The sequence below is a fragment of the Podarcis liolepis genome (assembly GCF_965112155.1).
Source record: "Podarcis liolepis genome assembly, chromosome: 7".
NCBI classification, from domain to species: Eukaryota; Metazoa; Chordata; class Lepidosauria; order Squamata; family Lacertidae; genus Podarcis; species Podarcis liolepis.
In genome coordinates this window covers 54241389-54268015 of record NC_139561.1, presented here as the reverse complement: position 1 = coordinate 54268015, position 26627 = coordinate 54241389, and the positions used below count along the sequence as shown (strand labels likewise).

Below are 26627 nucleotides of genomic sequence, written 5' to 3'. Positions count from 1 at the left end.
AGCCCAAAGGCTAAAAAAGCAGACAGTGGTCCTGCAGACCTAGGGAGTTCTTTTTTTTGAAAGGAGTATTTCACCAGGAAAAACTATTCAGAGTAAATGGGAGAAAGGCACATCTACTACGCTTTTTTAAACTTCTATGGACCTCCTGGAGTCTTCTGGTCCTGCTTTGCTGGCAGTTAGAGAAAGCTCCATAATACAGTGGTACCTCGGGTTAAGTACTTAATTCGTTCTGGAGGTCCGTACTTAACCTGAAACTGTTCTTAACCTGAAGCACCACTTTAGCTAATAGGGCCTCCCGCTGCCGCCGGAGCATGATTTCTGTTCTTAACCTGAAGCAAAGTTCTTAACCTGAAGCACTATTTCTGGGTTAGCGGAGTCTGTAACCTGAAGCGTATGTAACCCGAGGTACCACTGTACTACTTTAGTCAGATATAGAGATTTGGGGTTGTCAAAAGCCTACTTAGCACCATGGATAAAATGCACCCAATTTGGGGCATGTTTGTGGTGGTTTAACTACAAAAGGTTCATTTCAGTCATTTTCATGTTTGTCATCTGGTTTCAAACGATTGGAAAGTCTGCAGACTTGCGTTATAGGCTCCCATTAGCCTTTAAAAAGGCTATACAGACCACACCCAGCCAACACAGTTCAAAGTTGTCAAGTTTAAAATACTTTTATTTTTCTGAAAACATTTTTCTTCCTTTTATCTGTATGAAAGAGCAACTACAAAATAGGAAAATTGTCTCCTTTTTTCAAACTGCATTTTTAGGTGCAGCAGCTGCATTTATCCGACAGTGGCTCTTTGCAGACACAATTCTTAGCACATTTGGCACATCCAGCTGGGCAACAAGAGCAGCAGCCTGAAAGAGATGGGCAAAAAATGACATTAGATGTTTAGCGTGCCAAAGAGATTAATGACCTTTAGTAATTTAAGTGGCTGGCATTATAACAAATTAAGCGGGATAGTGAAATGTCTCAAGCACAATAAGGAAGAAGGAAAAGTGGTTAAGGTGCCATCAGCTTGTATAAGAGGTACAATGACTGCACAGCAAATACAGATACAAACGTAACTAGCCCAAAATCTGAAGTCACTTTTGGCAGATCAACAGCTTCAAAAAAAATATGAGAGGAAAACAAATTATTCCAGCTTACTAAAGCTTTTATGCCTCCTTGCGTCAAGTAGTTTTCACCCACATATTGAATGTCAGCTAATAAGGGGAATTTTCTCTATTTCTTTTCCCCTGATGCTGGGCATTTAATAAGCCTGGCATGATTTACACTGGGTATGGGTGAGAGAAATACAAAAGTTCAAGTTTAGGAGGTTTCCCTAAATTCAAAATTAATACCAAGAGATGTTAACTTTTAATGAATTTGTTCAAGAATAGAACTTAACCTTGTGAAAGGACAAGCCTTGGAAAGGAGGCTTATAAGGGAGAACATTATGTCCAATCCTATGTATATTTTGTCAGAATCAAGTCCCAAATAGTTCAGTGAGAATCACTCTCAAGTACACATGCTAGGACTGCATTGCAAGTTCCTGTGTGAGACCAGCAGCCAACACCATTGATTTAGAGAACATGGCTGTTCCCCAGTATCCTGGAAACTGTAGATTACCCTTCAGCGCTGTGGTTCCCAGCACCCTTAACAACCTACCATTCCCAGGATTCTTGGGGGGGAGAAGCCATATGCTTTAAACATAGTGTGAATTTATCTGCAAAACTCTTAGCTTCTAGGTTTTAACCAGCTCCTTCTGATGCATGGAACTTTTATTGGGTTCACAAAGAGATACTCACTTTTTTTGCATGAAGTGCATTTGCAATTTTTGCATTTGCAGGAGCCGGCACAGGAACAAGAGCCACCTGGAAGGGGGAGAAATATACATGCCACTGAGTTAAATTAAAATAAAACTCCACCCTTCGTCCCTTTCAACAGAAATATATGCTTGCACTGAAGCCACTGAAACCAATGGCTATAGGGCTGCATACAGACAACTTCTTCTCGTTAATAAAAAATAGAAGCAATACAAGTTTGCCAAATTGCCACCTATGCCTATAGGATGGAAGAATAAAATTCAGAAGTAAATTGGAGGCAAAGCTCCTAAGTTTAATGAGAATGCTTTGGGAGGGTTCCAGGACTCAGAAGCCACAAAGGGTAAGTTCCCAGAGTTTATACTGTGGGCTTCTTTCTTAAGTGGGACTGCTTTGTGACGGGGAACCGTACCACTAGCTTGGATCAAGCACTAGAGCCAGTTCTAAAGTGTAGAAAGACTGATGTTCTGAGAATCTGAACAGAGATCACAGGTTCTTAAACAAGTTAGTTACTAAGCATCCCACTATTTACCCAATTAATGAATGCATTGGGACAACTGTAAGCAAGAATCTCCAGGGTCACAGATTCCCAGAGAGTGCTGCAATACTTTTTTTTCATAGTAGTAACATTCAAGTGCAGAAGTGACTAGCTTTAGTGCATCAGAGTACTTTCAAGGTGATCAGCACTGCCAAAGCAGGCATCTGAAGAGGAAGGAAATCACATTTTTGCTCAATATGATTTTGTGGATGCTGTAAGGAGGCTGAACAGAGAAAGGACAGGTCTGCTCAAATACATCATCACACCTGACATCAGTAAGCATGGCAATTGTAGGCCTGTAGATGTCGGTGGCTAAAACTGATTAAAGATAAAGGGACCCCTGACCATTAAGTCCAGTCGCGGCCGACTCTGGGGTTGCGGCACTCATCTCGCTTTATTGGCTGAGGGAGCCGGCGTACAGCTTCGAGGTCATGTGGCCAGCATGACTAAGCCGCTTCTGGCGAACCAGAGCAGCACACGGAAACGCCGTTTATCTTCCTGCCAAAGCAGTACCTATTTATCTACTTGCACTTTGATGTGCTTTCGAACTGCTAGGTGGGCAGGAGCAGGGACCGAGCTCACTCCATTGAGGGGATCTGAACTCCCAACCTTCTGATCGGAAAGTCCTAGGCTCTGTGGTTTAACCTACAGCGCCACCCGCATCCTGTATCTTAAAAGGGCTGTTGAAAGCAGGACTCCCAATGAAAATGGATGCTGCACCACAATCCTAAGGCAATTTACTTAGAAATAAATATTTGTGTAGTAAAGTGCTTGAGAATCACACCCTTTAAAAACATCCCCTGTGGTCCCCCCCCCACCATGCAAGCTATAGAAGAGTATAGGAAGCAACCCTTATTGCAGACTCCGCCTCCAGCCACCCCCTGCTCTCTTTAGACGGCAATGAGTGTTAAGCCCAGCGCACTGCAGCATTTGGGATCCTTTGTGCTCATTCTGCAGAACTGGCCCAATAAAGGCCCATTTTCCCTAGCCGGGCAGCTTGTCCCTCTGCTTCAGCCTTCTGCCGCCCCGTACCCTCCAGATGCTGTTGGGACTGACTCCAATCAATCCCGGCCAACACAGCCCATCCATCGGGGATTATGAGTGTTGTTGTCCAACACATCTGGAAGACAGAAGGCTGGGGGGAACCTGCTCTAAGTCACCTGCCAGGCCCAGCAGCAGCTCTGCAGAGGTACAGACAAAAGTCTGAGACCAGGGATGGAACCTGGGACCGTCTGGGTGCAGAGCGCGCTCTCTGAGCCACCGATCCCTGGCTCTTTCTAAAGCAGTCGAGCAAGTGGAATGAAGACTCACCAGTGGCGCAAGCGCAGTCTTGAGGATCCATCGCAGTTGCAGGAGTGATCACAGATCGGAGGATTAAACGAAGCAAGAGGAGATGTGTGGCCTGAGGGCAGCCTCTGCCGGCATATTTATAAGCAGCCGGAAGGCAGGCGCGGCGAGTGCAAAGCGCCCGCCCCTTTCCTGCGCACGGACCGGCCCCGGGCAGCGGGCAGAGGCGGCGAGGGGTGCAAAAGCGAAACCCACGCAGCGCCGCGTGCAAAGGAAGGCGGCCCCCCCGCGCGGCCCGTGCGCACATTTCGTAATCGGCGCCCTTGCCAAAGGTCCAGCCTCTCCTCCCCTCCGCTTATGGAGCTGCGTGCAAAAATTAGTCTCTCTTTCCCTGAAGCATTGCACGATCGAGCCGTCGGCTCCGCGTGCAAATATCGACCGCTTCCAGGCGGGGGAGGCGCATGAAAGATTTTGCAAGAAGGGGGAAAACTTGCAGTGAGAGGGAAATTCAGTGACGGGTCATTTTCTCTTCCCGTTGGAAGAGCGTGTCTATGTTTACTCGTGTGGATCTGAAATGGATTTCGTTATTTAAAGCATTAAAAAGAGATTGTGGTTGTTGTAAACAGAATCTGCCCTTTTTCCCTTATGGGGTATCCAAGAACATGGTCATCAACGCAAAAAGGAGCCCAGATAAGTGCAAGTGAGAAAACGGCCCCAGTTCTGAAGCTTTCCGTATTAAAAGACGCCGCGCAAAATGAAAAAAGGGATTGGAAGGGGGAAAGTAAGCTCTATTTCTTCGTTACCCTGTGCATTTAAAGTATAGTTGAGCTGCTTCATTTTATTTAGGGCATCCCTTCCCAGCAGGGGATTAATCTGAACTCAGGAGGGCTGGATCCTGAGACCTATTTACAATTATGGGACTCAGTGCTGTGACAGCTGAAGGAATAACAGGTAATGGGTTCTGAACACCGTAAAGAGTAGTTTCCACCTCATTATTTAGCTACACATCTGGGGATCAAAAAGGAAAAGGCGTTTGAATCCCACTTTTCATTTTCTTAAGCTGTTCAGCCATGAATCTTGTCAAAGAAGGAATCTTTAGCCTCAGTTGTCCATTTGTAAAATGGGGGTAATAACACCAGGAGATTACAGTGGTGGCTCTGTTTTTCAGTTATGCCAAAACCAGAGTCCTCTGCCACCTTTAAGACACTGACCTCAAAAAGGTTGAGATTCCTGCATTATAATGGGGTTGAACTAGATGACCTTTGGTGTACCTTCCAACTCTGCAGGTCTGTGATTCTAGAAGGACATTGTAGAGCTAGAAAAGTTTCAAAAACAGGCAGTTTGCCTCCCGCAAGATATAGTGACACCCACCCACTTAGGTTTGAAGAAGGATTGGCCAAATTCATGGAGGGTAAGGCTGTGTGTGGCTGCTAGTGTTCTCCCTCCGCTGTTGGAGGTCCTGTTTGCAGACTTCTCAGAGGCATATAATTGGCCACTGTGAGATCAGGATGCTGAATTAGATATGCCACTGGCCTGATCTTATGTTCTTATACATCTATGTTGTAAAATGCAAGGGTGTTTTTTTGTTTTTTTACAGGAGCATTCAACATTAGGCTTTCTCCTGCCCTGCAACAGCAGTTTCTGACTTTGGAAGGCATAATGGCCTTCAGGCTCAACTTTCTAAATGGTACTGTGCATTATTTCATTTCCTTCCTAATTCAGCCCTGCTGCATTTGGGGGCTCATTCTTCTGAATGGGGGGCCCTGGACTACTGCCCCAAAGTCCTGCCTTGACAGCGCTACAGGTCACAGTAATAAATCTGATATCTTTTGGGTTGCTTGCTGTTGTGTGGGGTGAATCTAGTAATAATGTTAGAGCACTGTGTACGCACACCCACCCACACAGAGAACAAGAGCTGGAAATGACTGAGGTTTCTATTTTGGAGAAGATACAGACTTCTGTCACTGAACTTTTTGAACAAAGCACACTGAGTCCTGTACACACGGTATGCCTTTCATTTGCATTTTCCTCTGCACCCCATTCAAAGCAGGCGCTGCTCCTCTTGCTCAGTCTCCTGTGCTGTGTGCAAACAACACATGGCAATACAAACATATCTTGTGCCATGTGCAAACTCCTTCCGGGGGCAGTGCAGCAGTTTTATCTGGGAACATGTTTAATGCTGACTCAAGGGTGAGTCAGCCATTGTGTGACCAAAGGGAAAGAGAAGTAAAAGTGAGGGGGGCAGTTCATGAGAAATATGATTGTGTTGCAAAGGTTTGTGCTGATGGGATTAAGCAAAAACTTAAATAGCAAAGGTGATTTCCAAAATCCACATTTTAATTAATTTTTCTTTCCTTTCATTCCTTTTTCATTATTAACGAACTGCATTTAAATCAGACAGTTTTGACATTCCATCTCCTGATGAAAATATTTCTTTTTTTGCCATTCTTAGACAATTTGATTCAGCGTGAGTCATGTGTTCTGTATTTTATTATTTTATACTTTAATGATGTTATTGTTCAGTGCCATCTCCCAATGTTATTCTCACAACAACTGTGGAAGCTAGGAGGGTAGGTAAGGTTAGTCTTAGAGATGGTGACTAGCTTAGGGTTGCCCAGTGAGCTTCACGGCTGAACAGGGATTGCAGGGTTTATGACACCAACCAAAGTACCACAAAACAGTAACAGTGAGCAAGCTTCTGTATTCTCTGGAACACTTCATGAGGCTATATGTTAAATGCAGCAGGGCTGAAAAAAAGCACACTTGCTGATAGTGATGCCTGGAGTCTGCATTTAGTCATCATCTTTTTTTTTAATATATATTTTATTAAGGATTTTCTTGTTTTACAGAAGTGTAGTGCCTCGTATTTTTTCTCTCTCCATGTAACATTTTTACAAATCTGTTTCATTTGTTGAGGCATTAGGGGGAGAAGAAAAGAAAAAAGAAAGGGGGGGTGGAGAGAGGGAAGATGTATAGGGGTGGGGTCGGGTGGCGGTGTTTCTATTATGTTTAATGTATGTTTTAGTCATCATCTTAAGGTGGAACGTGGGAGGAGGGAGCAGACAATGAAGTTAAACTGTCCTACCTGCCCTGAAGGGTTCATGTTGCATCACAAGGGGTTTCTGTTGAGTGATTTGAAAAAGAGAGAGAGAGAATTATCATTATGTCTTAATGATGATACACCACTGCAGTTCACACTTCAACACTGGTGTTGTCATATGTGCCAGGTCTTGGGGGAGAGACCGCACCATTGCCATGATAGAACCAAGAAGATATAGTCAAGCTGCTTGAAAGGAGTTGCTCCAGCCTGAGGGATGAAATTATTTGTTTGTTTGTGTAGGTGTGTGTGTGTGGGGGGGGTTCTTCCCCATCTTGCCACTGTGGAACCTTTAGAAGAGTCTTCCTCTTCCTGGTGCCCTCCAGACTACATGTTCCACCAGCAACGGCTGGTTGGGTCTGGTGGGAGTTGCAATCCAAAACATCTGGAGGGCAAAACATCTGAAGAAGGCTGAAGTGGAAACTGATCTATTAGGGCAAACAGGGCTTTGCCCCTGCAGCCTCAAGCCCACCTGCCTGCCATCTTACAACCAGGCCAAGGGGTGGTCCTCTTGGCTCTCTGCTTCCTCCTTAGTCTCAGTTGTGTCTGAGTGAAACTTAGCAAGGAGGAAGATGAGGACAAAGCTAGAACTGGTTAGCTCTGCTTGTCAATGGTTGTGTACACACTATACAAACACATATTACCCCCCTCTCCTTACCTGTTAAGGGTGCTGAGAATTGTAAGCTACAGTTTCCAGGATCCACTGGGGGAAGCAAAGTACATTACATACCTGGTGTGTACACAGCATCTCCAACTGCCATTGGCTTCCCTGCCTTCTGCCCTACCACCCACAATGAGCACCAGTCTCCACTACATGTGGGTATAAGTGTGCATATTTGTGTAACATTTGTAAGGGTGAATCTCTCCTACAAATACCCACCCACCCTTTTTCATTACTTCTCTGTGGTGATCCCTGATTTTGGAATGTTGTCCCTAAGGAGACACATCTGGCATCAGCTGAAGATTTTCTGAGTCTGGTCAACACTTCCCCATTTCTCCCAGGCATTTTAGATACAATTTGTAGTCAGAACTGTTTTTAGTCTTTAGTTTTAGGTTTTCAACTTGCCTTTTATTTATTGCTTCTTCTTTTTAAATGCATTTTTGCAACGTGGGGGGTCTGCTTTCTCCATAATCTTATTTACCTTTATCATGTACCTTACTTTCCCTCGCTAAATTAAAAAGTCGCAAATGAGGCAATCTCCCCCCGCCCCCAGGAGAATTTCTCCAGCCCCTTGGTCATGTTGGTTGCCTTTTTCTTAGCCTTGTCTATCTCTGCAATATCCTTTTCTAGGTGAGTTGGATCAAGCACGTTTTGGGTGGTCTGCCTTTTTGCCCCAATTGTAGCAACACTTTCTGGCAGAGAAATGTGGTGGCCTTATATGTTGACACAAACGTTTCAGCAAATGTTGTTTTGTTTCCAAGGTGCTTGCACTCAGGCCCCAACAAATGAGGACCCTGCCAGTACCATTCATTCATTTTGTGAATGTTTATTCACAAATGCTGACTTTATTTTGCTCGGATGCTGGCAAGGTTTGTGCTGTGTGTGTATTTAATTGCACAACTGGTAGCTGGAATTTATGTCTCCACTGCTCTAGAAAAGACACGGTGTTCCTGGAAGTAGTTCATTAATTTCCAAATGTTTTTGGTGATGGCTGTGAATAGGGAAACAAACCCCTTCCTCTCAAAGTGATGTTGTTGACTCACCAATGACAATAAACTAGCCACCCAGTTTAGATTCTGTACAGGTTATCTTTTGGTAAGCAGAGGAAAGAGACAGGAGTGAGGAGAGGAACTGAACTGCAAGGAGGGTGTATATTAGAGGGACATTCAGAATCAATGCCACAGGACATGCAAACATGGGGCATTCATTGAATCACACTGAATCCTGGGGGAAAAAGTGTTCTCAGTCTAGGAGGTGGGGAAGCATCCTGCCCTGGGGGTTTCATTTTGGGGGTGCTATTGGAGACTCAGGTGGCCTTGATGGCTAGGAGTGCCTTTTCTCAGCTCCGGCTGATTTGCCAGCAGAAACCCCTTTTGGAAAGAGGATCTGACCACTCTACTCCATGCTCTGGTAACTTCCATATTGGATTGTTGCAGTGCACACTACATGGGGCTGCCATTGAAGACAACTTGAAAAAGCTTTATTTGATCCAAAATGCAGCCAGATTTATGTCTGGGGTTCTATGTAGATCTCACATAAGCTCTGGTTTAAAACAGCTGGCATGGTTGCCAGTTCACTTCAGGGCCCACTTCAAGGTGGTCACATTAGTGTTTAAAACCCTAAATGACTTAAGACCCAAATATCTTAAAGATTGCCTCCTTCCCTACAAACCCTCTCAGAGGTGTTTAGATCAGCAGAGGCTTGGCATGGTGGCCTGAGAAGCAGCATTCTCCGTGACAGATTCTCCAGGACTTCAGACAGGAATTTTCCCCAGCCTTACCCTGGGATGCTGGGAATTGAACCTGAGGCTTGCACTGGCTTCCCATCTGCTACCTGGTCAAGTTGAAGGTTCTAGTGCACAAAGATCTGAATAACTTGGGCCCAGGGTAGCTTAAGGATCACATTTCCCCATACACCCCAAGTTGATCACTGAAATCATCAGGGAGCAGGGAATCCTTTTAGTGGCTCCGTCTCTGACTCATGTCAACAAATAGTTGTGCCTTCAGAGTCTGGGGCCAAATTCTATGGAACTCCCTCTGACAAGGAGTTAAGACAGGCACCATGCCTACTGAGTTTCAGGTACCTGCTTACCGGTAATTTCATTTCAGGAGGTCTTTGCACCCTGAATGCTTCTCATGTTTTGTGTTTTTGTTTTCTTGAGGTTTTAATTGGGGGTGGGTGGGTTGTGTTTTAAAATTTGTATATTGTATATGTTAATGTTGAGACCTATGTGATGAAAAATGGAATATAAAATTTCAATTAGTAAATTCTACTTACAATACATCCGTTGAAATGAATGAACCTAACTTAGTCATGTACACTTATTCCAGTAGCTCTACTCTTGAGTAAAACTTAGTTGGATACTACCCCATTTGAGTATAGGCTAACCCAGTCTCTTCGCCCTGTTGACACCAATTCCTTGGGGTGAAAGGGGAGCCACTGGCCTGTAAACCATCATTTCTTCTGCTCCACAGAATCCAGTGACAACAACTGATAACTAAATTCCTTCCTTCCGACCTCTTTACTGATGTAATCCCTCAGTGCATTATTTTGTTCATGTTGAACTATGACATTAGAATGTGACCATGAGATAGAATATGGAAATTAGACAGATAACCTCCCAGATTCGGTGCTAACAATTGCTCCATTTATACATCCCTCCAGCAATGACTAGATTAGAAAGACCTGTGTAACTGGTGTTCCTTGTGTAGCTTCAGTGTTCATACACACAGTGGAACTGTGTGGGTTGGCTTCTGTGCCAGGAGAGCTGGATTAGGTGGTGCAGTTGGAATCTGCTTAATACAAGGATTCCCAGTGTGTGCCTGCCAGAACCTAATATGGTGCTCGCAAAAGGTCATAGTAAATATCCCCTCAAAATAAAATATTTAATAAAAAGTTTTTTAAAATAATAATGCACAATGATCTCTCTGCTCAGGTCCTGTTTACGGTGGCTTAGCCTCTCCTACATTATTCACCCCCTGCCACCCAAATGCCTACATACATTGTATGGCAGGATTGGAGACCCACCCTCTTGTCTGTTCTGAACTTGGGAGAGGTGCAGAGAGCACCTTTTTTAAAAAAAACAGAAAACAATGATTCAGTATGGCAGCAGGTGATACTTTCCCCCCACTGAGTGGGTGGCTGATGGGTTATGCACCCACACCATTTTGTGGTCTTGTCTCTTTTTCTTCTCTTTGGGATGTGGCAGCCATTTTGTGCTATGCCATGCCCTCGTGGCAGCCATTTTGAGACTGGCACCCACAGCAGTTTCTCAAAATTCCAACTGCACCCACTGGCCCCAAAACATCTTTTAAGACCTAATCAATTCACCTTGTGATTAGATGTACATTGGCAAGGACTTCTAATGCCCAGTTGTTTAATAGCAAAATTATTCCTCCTCCAAATTATATAGCTTAAATGAAGAAAGCTGCTGCAGGTGGAGCATAGATGAGTGGATTTTGTGTGGGAGGATTTTTGTTAGTATTCAGAACAAATCCCTGGGCTCCGGAACCTTTAATTCTAAGTGAATGCTGTTTGCATCTGGCTGTGGTTGGTGGATCTTGGGGTTGTAGAAGATCTAGCAAGCACTAGCACTACAGACATATGGCTGTGAATGAGGTCATGGGTTTATCATAGCATCTTGTTTAATCCCCTCCAAATATGGAATCATTATGGACAGTAGCCTGCAACAGTGCAAAACTTCAGTAGTGGGAGAATGTGCCCATCCAGACGCTTGTTGAAGTACAAATCCCATCAGCCCTGAACATTAGCTATGGCACTTGGGGCTGATGGGAGTTGCCATATTTGAAGAGGGCAGCCAGCTCACACTCTGCATTTAAAGCACATGGCTTCCCCTCACAGAACCGTAGGAACAGTCATTACCCTCACAGGGCTACAATGCCCAATGGTCTCAGCTAGTGCTTTAAATGTATGGTGTGTGGATGTACTTAAACTTGGGTTAAGGAGAAGGAACTGAGAAGAGGTTCATATTTTCAAGATGTGCATCAACAGTTAGAGCATGGGTAGGCAAACTAAGGCCCGGGGGCCAGATCCGGCCCAATCACCTTCTAAATCCGGCCCACAGACAGTCCGGGAATCAGCGCGTTTTTACATAAGTAGAATGTGTCCTTTTATTTAAAACGCACCTCTGAGTTATTTGTGGGGCATAGGAATTTGTTCATCCCCCCAATAAAGTCCGGTCCCCCACAAGGTCTGAGGGACAGTGGACCAGCCCCCTGCTGAAAAAGTTTGCTGACCCCTGAGTTAGAGCCTGGGCAGCAGACCAAGCAGGCACACAGGTGAGCTGGGCAACCTCTTCTCAGTTATGTAGATTGTAGATATATGTGCTGCATTTCCATTTAAATCACAGCAATTACTTGTAACATTTCCACCCATATTAGCATATACAAACATTATGTAAATCTGTCTTCTGTCCTTTTTTACTGATGCTAACGTAAACTCCTTCCCTCTCATGGGATGGATGTGTTGCACAGTAATGTCTAGTTGGGAGACAGAAGAAATGTGTGTTGTGCATGATTTGTGTTGCGCATAACAAGCCTACTTTGTGCTTTGCCAGGAAAGCATGAAAAGCTGTTCAGAGAAGCATCTTCTAAACATTCTTCCCCAGACCAGCCTCCTCCGGGCAGTGTAGCTATCCCCACACCACCAGCAACTTGGAATTCACCAGGAACAGATTCATGATTAAGGCTCCACAAAGTGGAGCTCAGAGGCCATGCACATTTCCAATGTTTAAAGCAACCCCCCCAACATCAAAAGAAACCTGGGAACAGTAATTTACTTTCACAGAACGATTGCCAGCAACCATAAAAAACTACAGTTCCCAAGGTTCTTTGGAGGGAAATGTGCTTTAAAGGTATTACGTGTACACAGTCTGAGTTTCAGGGCTCACTGCCTCTGTCCTCTAAGAAGGAAAGAACCACTACCAACAAAACATTCTCCAAATGTTTCTTATATACATACAGCTTTTATTATTTTCCACATAGCTTGTGTTACTTCCCACATAGCTTATTTTCACATCTAAAGGCTACAAAAATGCACAGGCAAATATATAAATGGACAATAAGGTTACATTCCTGCTGGCAATCAAATATACAGATCAGTGCTTGGAGAGCCAGAGAAGATTCACTTGCAGCAGCTGCATTTGGTGGAAGGGGGACCTTTGCAGATACATCCCTGGGCACACTTGCTGCAGCCCACCGGACAACAGGTACAGCAACCTAGAAACAGAAATGAAAATTTACCTTTGTGGTTTCAGCCAATGAGGATCTCTTAGCAGAGCTGGGGAGTGGACCCAGCAGACAACAATGTTGCTGGGATCAGAATATGAGAGCTGGATGAGGACAGCAATTATGATATATGTGCACATGCTTTAACCACACTAGCATCAGCAGCAAACCATTTGACTCCAAACAGTTTGCAATGCCATTTCAACAGGGATCAACTGAATGATGTTCTCTGCTTTATGTTCCATGAAAAAGATATGCTCTTGCATGGAGCAATACAAGCAGGGAAAGGATGCTAGAATTTTCGGATTTGTGGCTGTAATGCGAGTCTGTTACTGAAAAACAAGGTCATTCTAAGGAGCCCTGGAAATGGTGGTGAAAATAGAACACAGTAGAGTCCAAAGAGCTAAGGTGCCCTTTTTGAAGCGAGCATCCTTCACATTTGCTCCCAGGGCTATTGCATAGTCTCAGCTGCTACATCTGGCTCTTTCTTCTGGTGGAAATTCTACTCCAAGTCACTAAAAATAAACTCTGGGGTTTTATTGTATGGTTTTAATGATACTTTTGTACCCATTTTCAGCTGTGATATTTTTCTACCCTGCCCTGGAACCCTTCAGTCCAGGTGGACTTCAAGTACAAATAATATCATTTTTTTAAATGTACATAATAAAAACTCATGTTATCTTCTGTTTTTAATTGCTGCTTTTAAATAGATTCATGCTATTTTATGTAAACCACTTGAGTTCTTAAGCACTATATAATAATTATTGCACAATAAAAAAAATAAAACCTGCAAACTGACCCATGGCTACCATACATGAAGTCGCAGTTACACTAGCCAACCAGTGCTTCATGCACACTTGGTAACAACTTGCTGAATGTCAGACATGCAGGGTTATGCCCACAAAATTCGCTCTCTAATACAGCATGTAAGTTAGGGTCAGTCCCATCTTACCTACTCTTGTCCCAAGTACTGTATCTACTCGAGTCTAATGCACCATCGAATCTAATGCGCACCTCAATTTTCAGAACCTTGAAACCAAAAAAAGTATTTGCTGGCAAATGTAAATGTGCCATCGAATCTAATGCACACCTTATTTTTCGCAATGTAATTTGGCCAAAAAGGTGACCATTAGATTCAAGTAAATATGGTAATCTTTTCATGTGCTGCATCCGATTGTGGTTTTTGCCATTCCAGTACTAAAGAAAAAAAAGGGCTGCTCCCAGGAACAAAATACATAGGAAAGGAAGGAACTGTTCATACTCACTCTTTCTGCATGACTTGCACTTGCAGTTTTTGCACTGACAGTTGTTGCCACAGGTGCATGAACCACCTAAAAGAGGAAGGGTGGAATCCCATTACAATTACAAACTTAGCATCTCCTGCGCACATTTACATTGACACTCAGTAAAGAAGCCTTCAGAAGCCTAGAATAATTTAGGAGGCAATTAACTTTCTCTTTCCCCAATAAACACCTCGAAAAAGGGCAATATAGCGTTCTATAGGACTTAAATATTCCTCCAGAAACTTGAACACTTGACAACAATTTTATTGTAGCAGAGTGGAGATATAGCATAAAGGAAGAAACAAAAGACCTCCGGTATAGGGCGGTATATAAATTCAATAAGTAAGAAATAATAATAAGAGGAGGAGGAGGAGGAGGAGGCAGGGAAAAGACCTACTCCCCCGCCGCCACGTTGGCACCCTCTCTCTCATGCCCTTCCAGATGCTTTGGACTTACAACCCCCATCGGCTCCTGATGGGAGTTGTAGTCTAAGAGACGTGTGTGTGAGGGTGGTGGACAAGGCTGACCCAAACTCATCCTGGCAAAAGCGGACATCATCTTAGGTCAGTCTCCTCCCCTCGCCTGTAACACAACCGGCCTGATTCGCCCTCGGAGTCAGAAAGAGGAAAGAGCGTCCCTCGTTGATAGGGACGCAGAGAATCCAAGTCAAAAACAGAGCGCTCCACGTGGCCCGAAGCAGCGCCTTGCCAAGCAGCAGAAGCAGGGGAAAGAGGGGGAGAGGCAGATCGGAAGGGAAAGCGGGTGGGATCCAGATGTAAGGAGAGAAGGATGAACAAGCGGAATGAATAGAAAGAGGAAGGAAGGTTTCCTCACCACTACAACAGGGACAGTCCTGAGAATCCATTTCTCCTGGGCTCGATCTCTCCAGCAGCTAAGACGACGTTCGGGTGATCGGTTAGCAGCTGAGCTCCGCAGTGCCGTCCTCGCCTCTTTTTATTTCCCGCCGGCACCGCGTGCAAAGCGGCCGGGCTCCGCCTCTGCCCGCGTCCCGTGCGCACGGCTCCGCCCCCGCCAACAAACCGGCTGGTCGGGCGCTCGCCTGCGTGGCGGAGCGATGCGGGATGATCAGTGGGCTGGCGGGCGCGGACACGCCTCGCTTTGCGCACCGGAGGGTTCTCACGGCCGTGTGCAGCCCAGGTGGGAGGGGTGCGGCCATCCTCCAAATTGGTGGGTGCTTGCAGAGAGCGGCTTGGGGGGGTTGTCTTGGTGATGCGTGCAAAAGTTTCCCGGCATCAAAATGGCTCCCCCCCATATAATTTGGATTTACTTTGGGGGGGGGGGTAAAAAGCTGTTGTCACCGTGGTCTCTTCCAGAAGACCTTTCAATTGAGCATCCATCGTCATTTGTTTACCCAAAGTTTGGAGGACATCCAGTGCTTCCAGATTGTCAGCGAATGCAAAGTGTGCAATTGGACAATCTTGCGCAACAGACATACCCCCATTTCCCAGCCCCGCCGACTGTTAGCATAAAGAAAGTGATGGCAAAGTGCGCAGGAAAGGGAGGTGGGGACGTTTGCTTGATGCAACGTCGTCTAAACACACTGCAAATAAATCATAGTTAATGCTCAATAAACAAGCAAGGAAGCCCCTGATGTTGTGCCAAGCAATTGTTATTTTGCACTCTCCTTTTCATCCTCAAATTGTTCTTTTGACATGTAAGGGGGAGCAGGTAGGTTGTGCAACAGTGCCAGGTCATCTTTAATTGCACACCCTGAATTTGACTGTACTTTATTGAATCCCACCTGGAAATAGCTCCGTCTGAAAGCAGCCCAGATGCAGAAAAGCATTTTTTCCTCTTTCCTGAGCCACTTATCAATTTGTGGTACAAATTGTACCATGTTGGACCACCACAGTGTCAAAGTTCTTGCCAGCTTGTCCAGAGCATTGTGTGGCTGCCAAGAACTTTGCACATTGAACATCCTTCAGCCAGCTTAGTTCTACTTCATTCCCACAGTGTGGTGACTACAACCCTTTGGGTGGGGGGTGCTGGTGGAATGGTTTCCTGACTCACCCCTCTCTAACAAATGTTCACAAGCCCACAAACTGGGGTTAAACTGTTGAATGAACTGCTGGAGGATTCTTGCATATGAAAGATGAAATATAAAATAGATTCTTTGCTCAGCCATGAAGTTCACTGGGCAATCTCAGGCTACTTACTATCTCTCATCCTAACCCACCTCACAGGGTTGTTGTAAGGATAACACTAGGAGTGGAAGGAACCTTGTATCTGCACCTGAGTTTTTTGGAAGAAAGTCAGAATAAAAATCTGTTAAATAAATCGTAATCTAATTTAATAATTGAAATTTACCCAACAGCTTGTTTTTAATGAATTGTACAGAACAAATGGAGTTGTCCCTATGCCCATTTTACAGATGCAGACCTCAAGGCAAGGAGAGGCAACATAGTGATTTCATGCCTAGGCCTGTTAGTGCTTGCAATTTTTCAATTTAAAGTAAAGCCTTTGTGCTCAACATACTTTAAAACTAGGTCAGAGAGAGAGAGCTAAGTATAGAAGTAGAAGCCTTTACCACTTGCTCTAATTTGGACATAGTGCTTTAAACAACTTGTCTTCCCAAGCCACAGAGCAAATGAGTGGTCAAACCGGCACCTGTGATGTGTATTTTCTATTTCCCTAGCTGTTGCCTCCAGACCACTGTGCCTTGTAAAACCTAAATTAGGCGGAGTGCACGCCTTTCACTTTGTGGTGGCTCAGCTGGCAGGCTGTGGGTAAGACATCTGCATTTATTGCCAATCCCTGAAAATTGCAGATTAGCACTTGCACGCCTTATAATTTAGCACCTAGTGGGCAAGGAGATGTGAAACTCTTTTGCAAGCTGGAAGAATGATGAAAGTGCTTTTGTTTTCCTTACACATGCAGGCAACCAAACGAAAAGAAAAATGAAGATGGGAGAAACTCCTTCACAGAAACTACAGGTTCAAGGCTACCATATGCCGTAGTCAGACTCAAAATGCTGTAGCAGGAGTCTCAGGCAAGAGAAGAAGAGTTTGGATTTGATATCCCGCTTTATCAGTACCCGAAGGAGTCTTAAAGCGGCTAACATTCTCCTTTCCCTTCCTCCCACACAACAAACACTCTGTGAGGTGAGTGGGGCTGAGAGACTTCAGAGAAGTGTGACTAGCCCAAGGTCACCCAGCAGCTGCATGTGGAGGAGCGGAGACGCGAACCCGGTTCCCCAGATTACGATACTACCGCTCTTAATCACTACACCAGAGGCAGGAAATGCTTTCCAGCTCTGTTACTTGAGCATCCTTCCCCTACCTGGCACCTTCCAGATGTTTTGCACTACAACTCCCATCAGGCCTAGCCAACATGACAAATGGCTGGGGATGATGGGAATTGCAGGCCACAGGTTCCCCCTGCTGAGGCTAATGGGTGTTGTAATCAAAAGCATCTAGTGGACTCCATGCTGGACAAGGCTGAGGCAAGGCTTTACGGTAGCTGAGTTCCCAGTTTCTTATCTGCTAGGGAGGGTGCCTCACAAAAAACATACAACACCTCCACCCAATGAACAATGGGAATACATACTCCTTATCCCTAGGTTGGGTGCCCCAGAAGATTAGATATTGTTGACTTCATCAGTGTGCTCTGGAAACTATCAGATTAGATATTGAAAACAATAGTCTATGGGTGGGGCTGTGTTCCATTCCTGTACCCTTCATCGGCTGATGCTCTCCAGTAGTTGCAGGACTACAGTTCCCATCAGCCCCAGCCATCATAGAGCGCTGGCTGGGGCTAATGGGAATTTCAGTCTAGTAACATCTGAAAGGTGCCAGCTTGGCCAATGCTTCATTACCATGCATAGGCGCCGACTCCATGGGGCTTGAGGGGGCCCGAGCCCCCTCAAAAATTCGTTTGGGGGGGCTCAGCCCCCCCAATAATCTCGGGCGGCGGTGGGCGCGTCCGCGGCTTTTATAGGGCGCCCGGCGCGCACCAGCTCGATAACGGGCACCGGCGCGGCGGGGGGCGCCGGGCCGGGGGAGGGGGGCGGCCGGCCTGTCTCCTTGGCAACCCCATTGAGCAGCGCCGGCTCCCCCGGGAGGGCCATCCCCCCGCGCCGCCGATCCCCAACACCGCCGACGCTGTGGCTGCCCGAGCCCGAGCCTGAGCCTGAGCCCGACCCGGAGCCCGAGCCCGAGCCCGAGCCCGAGCCCGTCAGTCAGTCAGTCAGGAAGGAAGGAAGGAGAAATGGGGAGGGAGACGAGGGAGGAAAATTGCGCGCAGGGTGAAGAAAGGAGAAGGGCGAACGAGGCGAGCTTCCAACCCAAAAAAGGGCTGGAAGACTGGGAGGATGAAGGATCGGGAAAGAAAGCGACGCCTTCCCCGCCCGCGACGTCGCCCGCTTGTCATTGGCAGCGCAGCGGGCGCCCAGAGGGGCTGGGCACCGGCGCAGGGCCGCTCCGCAGCCGCGGAGGACAGCTGTGCGGCTAGCAAGGTGTGCCGCGTAGAGCGCGGCCCTTGTGTGGCCCGGTGGCCAGGCAAGCTCGGGCGGAGACCCCCATGCGAATCTAAGACGGGAGAAGAGGGCAGAGCAAAGGGGGTCCCTTCCCCAACCTCCGGCTCTGAGACTTCCCTGCGCCCCAGAAAAGCGAAAGGATTTTCTCTTCTTCTTTTTTTATAAATATTTTATTAAGTTTTCAAATACAAAGTTAGAAACATACACTGAAGAAAAAAGTAAAAGAACAAGAAAAAGAAAAAAAGAAAAAGAAGAAAAGAAAACCAACCATTCAACACATTTTTTATATAACTAACTGGACTTCCTCGCATCTCCCTTACCCTGCATTCTTTATAATAAAGATATCAGCAAATTATTACCTTGTTTCGTACCTTATTTTGTACTTTTCAAATACTATACCTCTAAATTTAACATACTTTTCATCAGTTACTTATATCTTAAATTAAACATAGTATTACCTTAGATTTTGACCTTTTCTTACTTAAAATATAATTTCCTGTTTCCCAAATCTAATTGCTGAAGCTATAGTTTCCGAATCGTGTAAATTTTTAACATTCATACAACTTATATTGTTTTTGTAAATAGTCCTTAAATTTTTTCCAGTCCTCTTCCGTTGTTTCTTCTCCCAAATCTCGGATTCTGCCAGTCATTTCAGCCAGTTCCATGTAGTCCATCAATTGCGTCTGCCACTCTTCCAGTGTGGGCAAATCTTGTGTCTTCCAATATTTTGCGATAAGTATTCTTGCTGCTGTAGTTGCATACATAAAGAAAGTTCTATCCTTCTTTAACACTTTCTGGCCAACAATGCCCAAGAGGAAGGCCTCTGGTTTCTTGGGAAAGGTATACTTAAATACCTTTTTTAACTCATTATAGATCATTTCCCAGAAGGCCTTCACTTTTGGAAAAGTCCACCAGAGGTGAAAGAATGTCCCTTCAGCCTCCTTACATTTCCAACATTTATTATCAGACAGGTGATATATTTTTGCAAGCTTGACTGGGGTCATGTACCACCTATAAATCATTTTCATAATATTTTCCTTCAAGGCATTACATGCCGTGAATTTCATTCCGGTGGTCCATAACCTTTCCCAGTCCTCAAACATGATGTTATACCCAATATCCTGAGCCCATTTTATCATGGCTGATTTGACTGTCTCATCCTGAGTGATTTTCTCTTCAACCTGCCCTCCATCCTCTTGCAGAAAACTCTTTGCCTGCCCTGCCCGTATCTCGTTTTTGCTTTTTAATTCCACACACGCACCCTTCGGACTTCGTGGCAATCGGGCGCGCGGGTGCGTTTCCTAAGAGAGTGAGGACCCCCGCCTCCTCCCCACCTGCTCCCTCGCCAGCCAGCCAGCCACGCGCCCTAGCCGGAGAGCCCCGGCCGTCCCCGTCGCGCAATCGGCTGGATCTCCCTTCAGCAGGCCGTGCTCACAACTCGGCCCAGGGACCCCCAGCAGCGGATCTCCGGCTCAGCTGAAGAATCCGGCAACAAGCCCCCTCCTCCCCAATCGCTCCGCCGAAATACGCTCCAAAACCCCCCAGATAGGCCGCCGGCCGCCAAGTCTAGTGGTGCCCTGAGCGAGGGTCTCTCCCCAACACCGCCACCTCGAACTGCGTTCTCCCGGCTACCCGAGCGAACCAGCGGCAGGACCCCGGTATGGGCCCCCCCAATATTTTTTATAAGTCGGCGCCCCTGTTACCATGTAGAAGATGAACGTGAGACAAGTCAGGCTTAGATGCTGGTTGCTTCTGCACAGCAGGCTATTGTGGGCTTAGTGCTGTGCATGTGTGAAAGTTTGGTGCCACATTCACACAAGACATTATCCTCAAATGACATCCTGTATCACCCCACCATGATTTAATCCAGATTTACTATTTCTGCAGAACACTGCTTACACTGTTAAGGGAAATTTTCTGTGAGATATTTCTCATATTATGAATAGCCAGTTTCCATGAATTCATCTGATCTCATGCCTACCTATATATATTATCTCTACAAACTAATAAACAAGCAGGCATCATTGGCACATCCTCACTCCAATATCACCAATAAATTATTTTCTGATTGATGTTCCGATTTATATAACTAATCCCAGTTGCTGACTCATCTAGCCTTGGTACTGCCAGAAAAGGCAACACTGTTATGTAGGGCAATTAGCTTGTGGTAATTCCATTTTTTTAACAGGGATGGATGAATCTGTAAATTTCTCACTTTCCCAGCCTTAAGTTCTGTTCTCTGCATTTCTGCATAAATTTGCATTTGTTAAAACTCTTCATGAAAATAAACCAGCATCTTGGTACACATTGTTCTTAATATGAACATTTTTAAATGCAATTTTGACTATTGCACAAATTTATGTGAGGAATTCTTTTTCTAATACATTTTTGTGTTATTTCCACTACTATATGCATTTATATGCACACTTCTCCCCGATGTATACACTTTTATATACATTTTTGGGGGATGCAAACTGGCTTCTCTTTCTCCCCCATTTCCCTTTCTCCTACTCTCCCATTCTTTCTTTCTGATACCTCTTTTCACTCTATTTCTAACACATCTTCCTCATCTTTTCCACTCCATGAGCTGCCAGAAGAGGGACAGATACCTCTTGCCAGGCCTGATTGCTTGCAGGGTGCTTCCCTTTTCTTTCTGCTTCAGCCAATCTGTCTTGGCTTTTCTCCATTTTCCATGCCCTCCTTCTCTCCCTCCAGGCTCCCCGATGCATGAAATTAGGCTGAAGACTGCATTTCCCACCCCAATTTATGACCAGATTATGTATGTGTGCATTGCTTTGAACATTTGAAATCACAAACATCAAGTGTTCTCTTTTTATTCTAGGCCTCCTGATGCTTGGTTGTCACTTTGGGGAGCTAACTGGGATTTCATGACAGCTCGCTTCTAGCCCCACTGGATTGGACAGACAGCCCTTCCTGGGACCCAGAGACATGCTCCCTTGAAGCCTGGCTCCTAGTGGATCCAGACATGTGCTCAGAGTCAGCCCCAAACGAAGGATTTCTTAGCTCTTCATTTGAGTATTGACTGCAAACCTGCGTCACCTTAGGTGCTGAGTGCTGAAGCAGGATCCCTACAAAAGAAGAGGACAGTATTAGTATCCTTGAGGGAAATCTGAAGCCTATATAAGTAATTTAAAACCACAACTCTGAAAGGGGCAATTCCCTTAACCAAAAGCCCATGAGGACTGAGCATGCTCAGTAGTCCCAAACAGTCAAAGGGAAAAGAAAAAAGGAGAACTGTTTTATATATTACATTTATAACCCACCTTCTTCAAATAAGATCCAAACCAACACCAGCAAGTAGCCCCCTGGCTAGATTATTACTACCTGCTTAGTGCTGTTTACATCTGTAAAAGCGAGATTTGAGCTTGCTCCAGAGGTGTCATTATGCCCCAAGGTGGTGTGTATGCATGTCTCTGTGTGCCTTCGACACAATAGCCAGAATGAACAGATCACAACTGTTGATTATATCAATGTCAAAACCACACTGGGGTGGGAGGAGTCCCACATTCATGGTGATTCTTGGTCATGATGCTCTTGGGGCAGCTGTATGCGATCCTCCTCTCATTCTTTTTTGTGCCTGTGACAGTTTTGGGGCAGTCATACTATTGCACTTACAGTCAGTGCATAATGCCCTGTAGCTCCCTGCTGACATGCCATAATTTCTTAATTATTCCATAATTTCAGTAGTTTTTTTCTTTTTTTTGTCCTGCCTTTTAGTGCTCGAGCCTGCCTGGATAGCAATAATATGTTCGCAATGAGGAAGCAGAACGAATCTTCCATCAGTGGATGGTTATTGTGTCAGGAACCTGTTGCCAAAAAAACGCCAGCATGGAGGGACCTGCAAGCACCCAGTATTGCTCAGAGGAGACAGGAGTGAGTGGTGCAGGTACATCACGTCAGAGACTGACATCTGTGAGAGCCTAAGTGCCTCCACCCTTGAAATTAGGCATTTTGAAGAACTATGAAATTGGATATTTGGCACTCGAATATGCAGTTTCACTTAAAAAACAACAACTTGTCCCACCCCAAAACTTTAGGTGCCTATAGGTCTCCTATCGTCTCATAAGGCCAACAAACTGGGTTAGCTTTGCATTTATTGAGCTCACACGAAGATGGATTTGGTGGGGTGATGCCCTCTGGCTATAATTCTAGTAGGAATTGGTATGTCTTTGAATGTGCCGATGTGTGTTTGGGCCTGTCTGAAAGATGAAAGGAGTTTGTTTCCCTTTGATGTACATCTGTAACTTCTGTAAATGTTAATAGAAGGTGCAACATGATCATAAGACATGGGGGGGGGGGACCAACCGTTGTCTCCCTTCCAGCTTCTCTGAGTAATCTGGGAAGGAGGAACCTCAGAGCTAGGAAGGGCTGGAGTTGACAAAGTATACCTAGAATTTACCTTGCTTCATCTTGTGACCACCATGTTCCCACTAATCCCCTGGCACTTCTGTTCTTGGCAGGCACGGATTCTGACAGGACGACCATCATCCTCCAGATAAGATCTAACAGGTTAATATCCAACAACATGGGGAAAGTGCCCTTCCCCCGACTTCCCAGTTCAGGCTGGGAAATGCAAAATGAATACCAGCAAGTGCTTTTGAGTCAAAAATGTGTTGATACGAGTTGGAGGGGTAGGCGGTATGCCTGAGCCCCCTGCTAATTCATGTATCCAGCACGGATTCAATTTCTGGAATAGTCAGGCTAGCTTTCTGGTTAGGTAATGGTCTTCTAAGTACAGGCCATTAAGGTAACAAAGGAAGTAGCTCTGTGCTAGATACCAAATGGGTGGGCTGTAGGCTAGGAGCCAGAGCCATGCCTGATTTCTGTTGCAATCCAAGGCTGTGGCTATGAGAGAAGCCAGACCCTCTTGGGGTGTTACTGATGTGAGCCTCTCCATTGTAGGCTCAGGTGTAAATAAACCATATACTGTATCCTAAAGATGCCACAGTCTCCGCTGTCCAAGGAAACTGAACCCTGGGCAAGCACCTGGAAGCCCTGAATCTTGCATGGCTTGGAGGCTGGGGTAGCATGAAACAGTATTGCTATTCTTTGGTAGCCTGGCACTACCACTGGGCAAAGTGAAGCCACTCCCTCAGGCACGAGATGCTGAGGTGTGGCAGTGACATGGAGGACAGGGCTATGTGTGTCACTTGCCGTCTTCTACACTCCTTAAGCTAGCCTGCTGACCACTCCTGCTAGCTGCAGCAGTCATTTCCTTAGAGACCTTGCTGTCATTACTAGTAGCGTGAGTAAAAAGAAACCCATTAAACCTTCCTCTTGGCTGACGTTGGCCCTAAGCATCGTCAAGCCTTGGAGAAAGGTATTTAAGTTTTTGTTGCTTACTAATTTTCAGAATTAAAGGGAAGCTTTCAAGAAAGCCAGTGAAATGAATCTTCGTGATGCTAAGGAGATGCTTGTCTGGGCTTGTAACATCCAACCACTTCGGTGTTTCATATATATTGGCACCTGATTTACAAGATCTGCAGTAATCTCTTAATGCACTGATCATGAGAAAAGCTAGGTAAAGATTTTTTAAAAGGAATGGAATTGTCACAAAACATTTACCTAGGGATAGCTGTTTAATGTATCTGCTTTTGCCTCACTTTTCCCTTTAAACGGCTCTGGGTGTGTCAAGTTATCTCATTTTATCAGCACAACAACCCTCTGAGAAATGTTAAACTTGGAGAGATCAGTTTGACCTAGGTAACGTCTAGACAACCTATTTATTGAGCAACAATCCCCATTTATTTACGGGGAGACATTGCTGGGCCAAGCAATTGTTGTCCAACACTTTCCAGTGCATTTTCCTAAGAACATAAGAATCTGCTGGGTCAGACCAATGGTTCATATAGTCCAGCATAGTGTTACTCACAGTGTCCAACCAGATGCCTGTGGGAAATTAGAAAGCAGGCGCATTCTCCCCTCCTGTGGCTTCCCACAACTAGTATCCAGAACTATTTCGACCTCTGTGGAAGCAGAGCATAGCCATATCCTCCATTTGTCCAATCCTCTTGGCCAGGTTGATGGCCATCACTGCCTCCTGCAGGCACAAGTTCTGTAGTTTAGCTATGCACAGTTCCTATCACATTCCTTACTGTAAGACATTCATGGTTTTCATTTTGGTTGTGGTGGGGTGGGGGAGCAGTGTTAGGGCTGGAATTTCACAGATATTTTCTGAGAAGTCTTCTTTTTCACACATCCTAGAAAAAAGGACGCGGGTGGCGCTGTGGGTTAAACCACAGAGCCTAGGACTTCCCAATCAGAAGGTCGGTGGTTCGAATCCCCGCGACAGGGTGAGCTCCCGTTGCTCGGTCTCTGCTCCTGCCAACCTAGCAGTTCGAAAGCACGTCAAAGTGCAAGTAGATAAAGTGCAGCGGGAAGGTAAACAGCGTTTCCATGCTCTGGTTCGCCAGAAGTGGCTTAGTCATGCTGGCCACATGACCCGGAAGCTGTACGCTGTACGCCGGCTCCCTCGGCCAATAAAGCGAGATGAGCACTGCAACCCCAGAGTCGGCCACGACTGGACCTAATGGTCAGGGGTCCCTTTACCTTTACGTAGAAAAAGAAGGCCACCTTGAACAATTTTAAGAACATAATAAGAGCTCTGCTGCATCGGGTCAATGGCCCATCTAGTCCACCCTCCTCACAGTGGCCAAGCAGATGCCTGTTGGAAACCCTCAAGCTTATTGATGCCTGCTGTAACAACCTTTTGCTTACCTGTGTTTCTCGGTAACAGGCATTCAGGGGCATGCCACCATCATTTTCTTCTAATAATGAGCATTTTTTTTTTATTTAATGCATTAATCTTTCTTAAGCTTCTTGAGATTGGTTCTCTTTTTGTCATGCCATTGAATGCTTGCTATTTTCTGTGTACATCATAATATTCTCTGCCACCATCCATCCACCCATCCATCCCTGCAGTGGCCACTATTCCTTGCCTCTCCCCCACAGTGCTAGATCTGGGGAATTGCAAAGGATGCAAAATGGTAGCCCTGCTGCTAAAAGAGTTGCAGCTGTAGTAAAAAAACAGCAACCCCCAAACCAGTAAGCTGTTGTCACTGCTAATGGTGTGTCCCATCCTTGAGAAACTCTCAAGAGTTCCGTGAAATGGTCCCCACCCGCCACACTGTTTCCCTGCCCACAAACTGGGAAGAACAGCATGGCTCACTTATTTGGACAACCACAGCGCCATGCAAATTGCCAGGAGATGGGCAGAAAAAATATTTTTGGGGTGAGCCAGATCAGGCCCCTAAACTGGAGGTTAGCTATCCCTAGAATGGAGATTTTCAAGAAGTCATTTATGCATTTAGGCACAGGCAATAATTCAAAGGCAAAGACAGAGAGCTTGTGCTGGATGCAAACGAGATGAAAAAGCAATGTTGTGATCTGAGAAGAGGCCACCTCATTCAAGTGTGAGACCTGAGTGAGGTACATTGGTAGCAGAGTATCAGGAAGATATTTATTTTTCAGTTTCTGTGAGCTTTGGCACTGTTTTACAATTTTATGAGTGTCACATTTCCTTCCATAGATTTCATTTATCTCACACTGTGTGCTTCAAATCTGAAAAACAGAACTCCCAGTTGCTACGTCTTGGGCTCATCTTTTTGCTATGCTGATGTTTGAGAAGCCTTGTAGTAGTTTCTCGACTCTAGAAACTTGCCAATGTTTTTATGTGTGGACTGGCATTGTGCCCAGGCACTCTGTTACATAAGACTTCCCTCAATCACGTGAAGAGAAGTCCCAGTTACGGCTTGCCAGACCAAACTTGCATCTACCCACAACAAAATGCCACCACCAAACAGCATTATTAAAAGATATGAGGTGCCAAAATCAAGGTAGTTTGTTCTTATTTTTATTTTTTAAAATTCCCATCCACCTTTATGTCAATATTGGCATCCTGATATTCTTAATTAGGCCAGGGGACTGAAGCTGAACCTATTACTCTGTTTCCGCTCACCCCATCTCCCCAACTTCTCTCTGAATGCTTCCTTTGAGACCATACAATTGAAATTCTGAACAGTGAAGGTACTGTTGATTCAAATCTTGCAGTACAATGCTGCACAGATTTTATTATTCTTGTCATGTGTTAAGCAAAACACAGCTCTCCCCTCACAACTCTTTCTGAATGTGGTTTTTTTCTTTTCTGAAAGCCACTTCATCTTATGTCTTTCCAGTTCTCCAAATAACAAACAG

General features: G+C 45.3%; 1 protein-coding gene and 3 long non-coding RNA genes across 5 annotated transcripts; 1 reads left to right on the top strand and 3 right to left on the bottom strand.

The window, feature by feature from the left end:
• Window positions 1-652: 652 nt before the first annotated feature.
• On the bottom strand, window positions 653-3895 carry LOC310712246 (metallothionein). Its single transcript, XM_083515159.1, has 3 exons — window positions 3656-3895; window positions 1792-1857; window positions 653-858 (listed from the first exon to the last, which is right to left on the bottom strand). The coding sequence occupies exons 1-3, from the start codon at window positions 3684-3686 to the stop codon at window positions 764-766; spliced, it is 192 nt and encodes a 63-aa protein (XP_083371285.1). The 5' UTR covers window positions 3687-3895; the 3' UTR covers window positions 653-763.
• Window positions 3896-5257: 1362 nt separating this feature from the next.
• LOC310712261 lies at window positions 5258-10833 on the bottom strand. Its single transcript, XR_014528818.1, has 3 exons — window positions 10509-10833; window positions 6717-6753; window positions 5258-6378 (listed from the first exon to the last, which is right to left on the bottom strand). It is a non-coding gene; the product is annotated as an uncharacterized lncRNA (long non-coding RNA).
• Window positions 10834-14166: 3333 nt separating this feature from the next.
• On the bottom strand, window positions 14167-14746 carry LOC310712253. The gene is made up of 2 exons (XR_014528807.1): window positions 14378-14746; window positions 14167-14340 (listed from the first exon to the last, which is right to left on the bottom strand). It is a non-coding gene; the product is annotated as an uncharacterized lncRNA (long non-coding RNA).
• Window positions 14747-14781: 35 nt separating this feature from the next.
• On the top strand, window positions 14782-23374 carry LOC310712252. Of its 2 annotated transcripts, XR_014528805.1 has the most exons (3): window positions 14782-16665; window positions 16817-17040; window positions 21256-23374. It is a non-coding gene; the product is annotated as an uncharacterized lncRNA (long non-coding RNA). The 2 variants fall into 2 exon arrangements; XR_014528806.1 differs by having other exon boundaries at window positions 14782-17040.
• Window positions 23375-26627: the final 3253 nt, after the last annotated feature.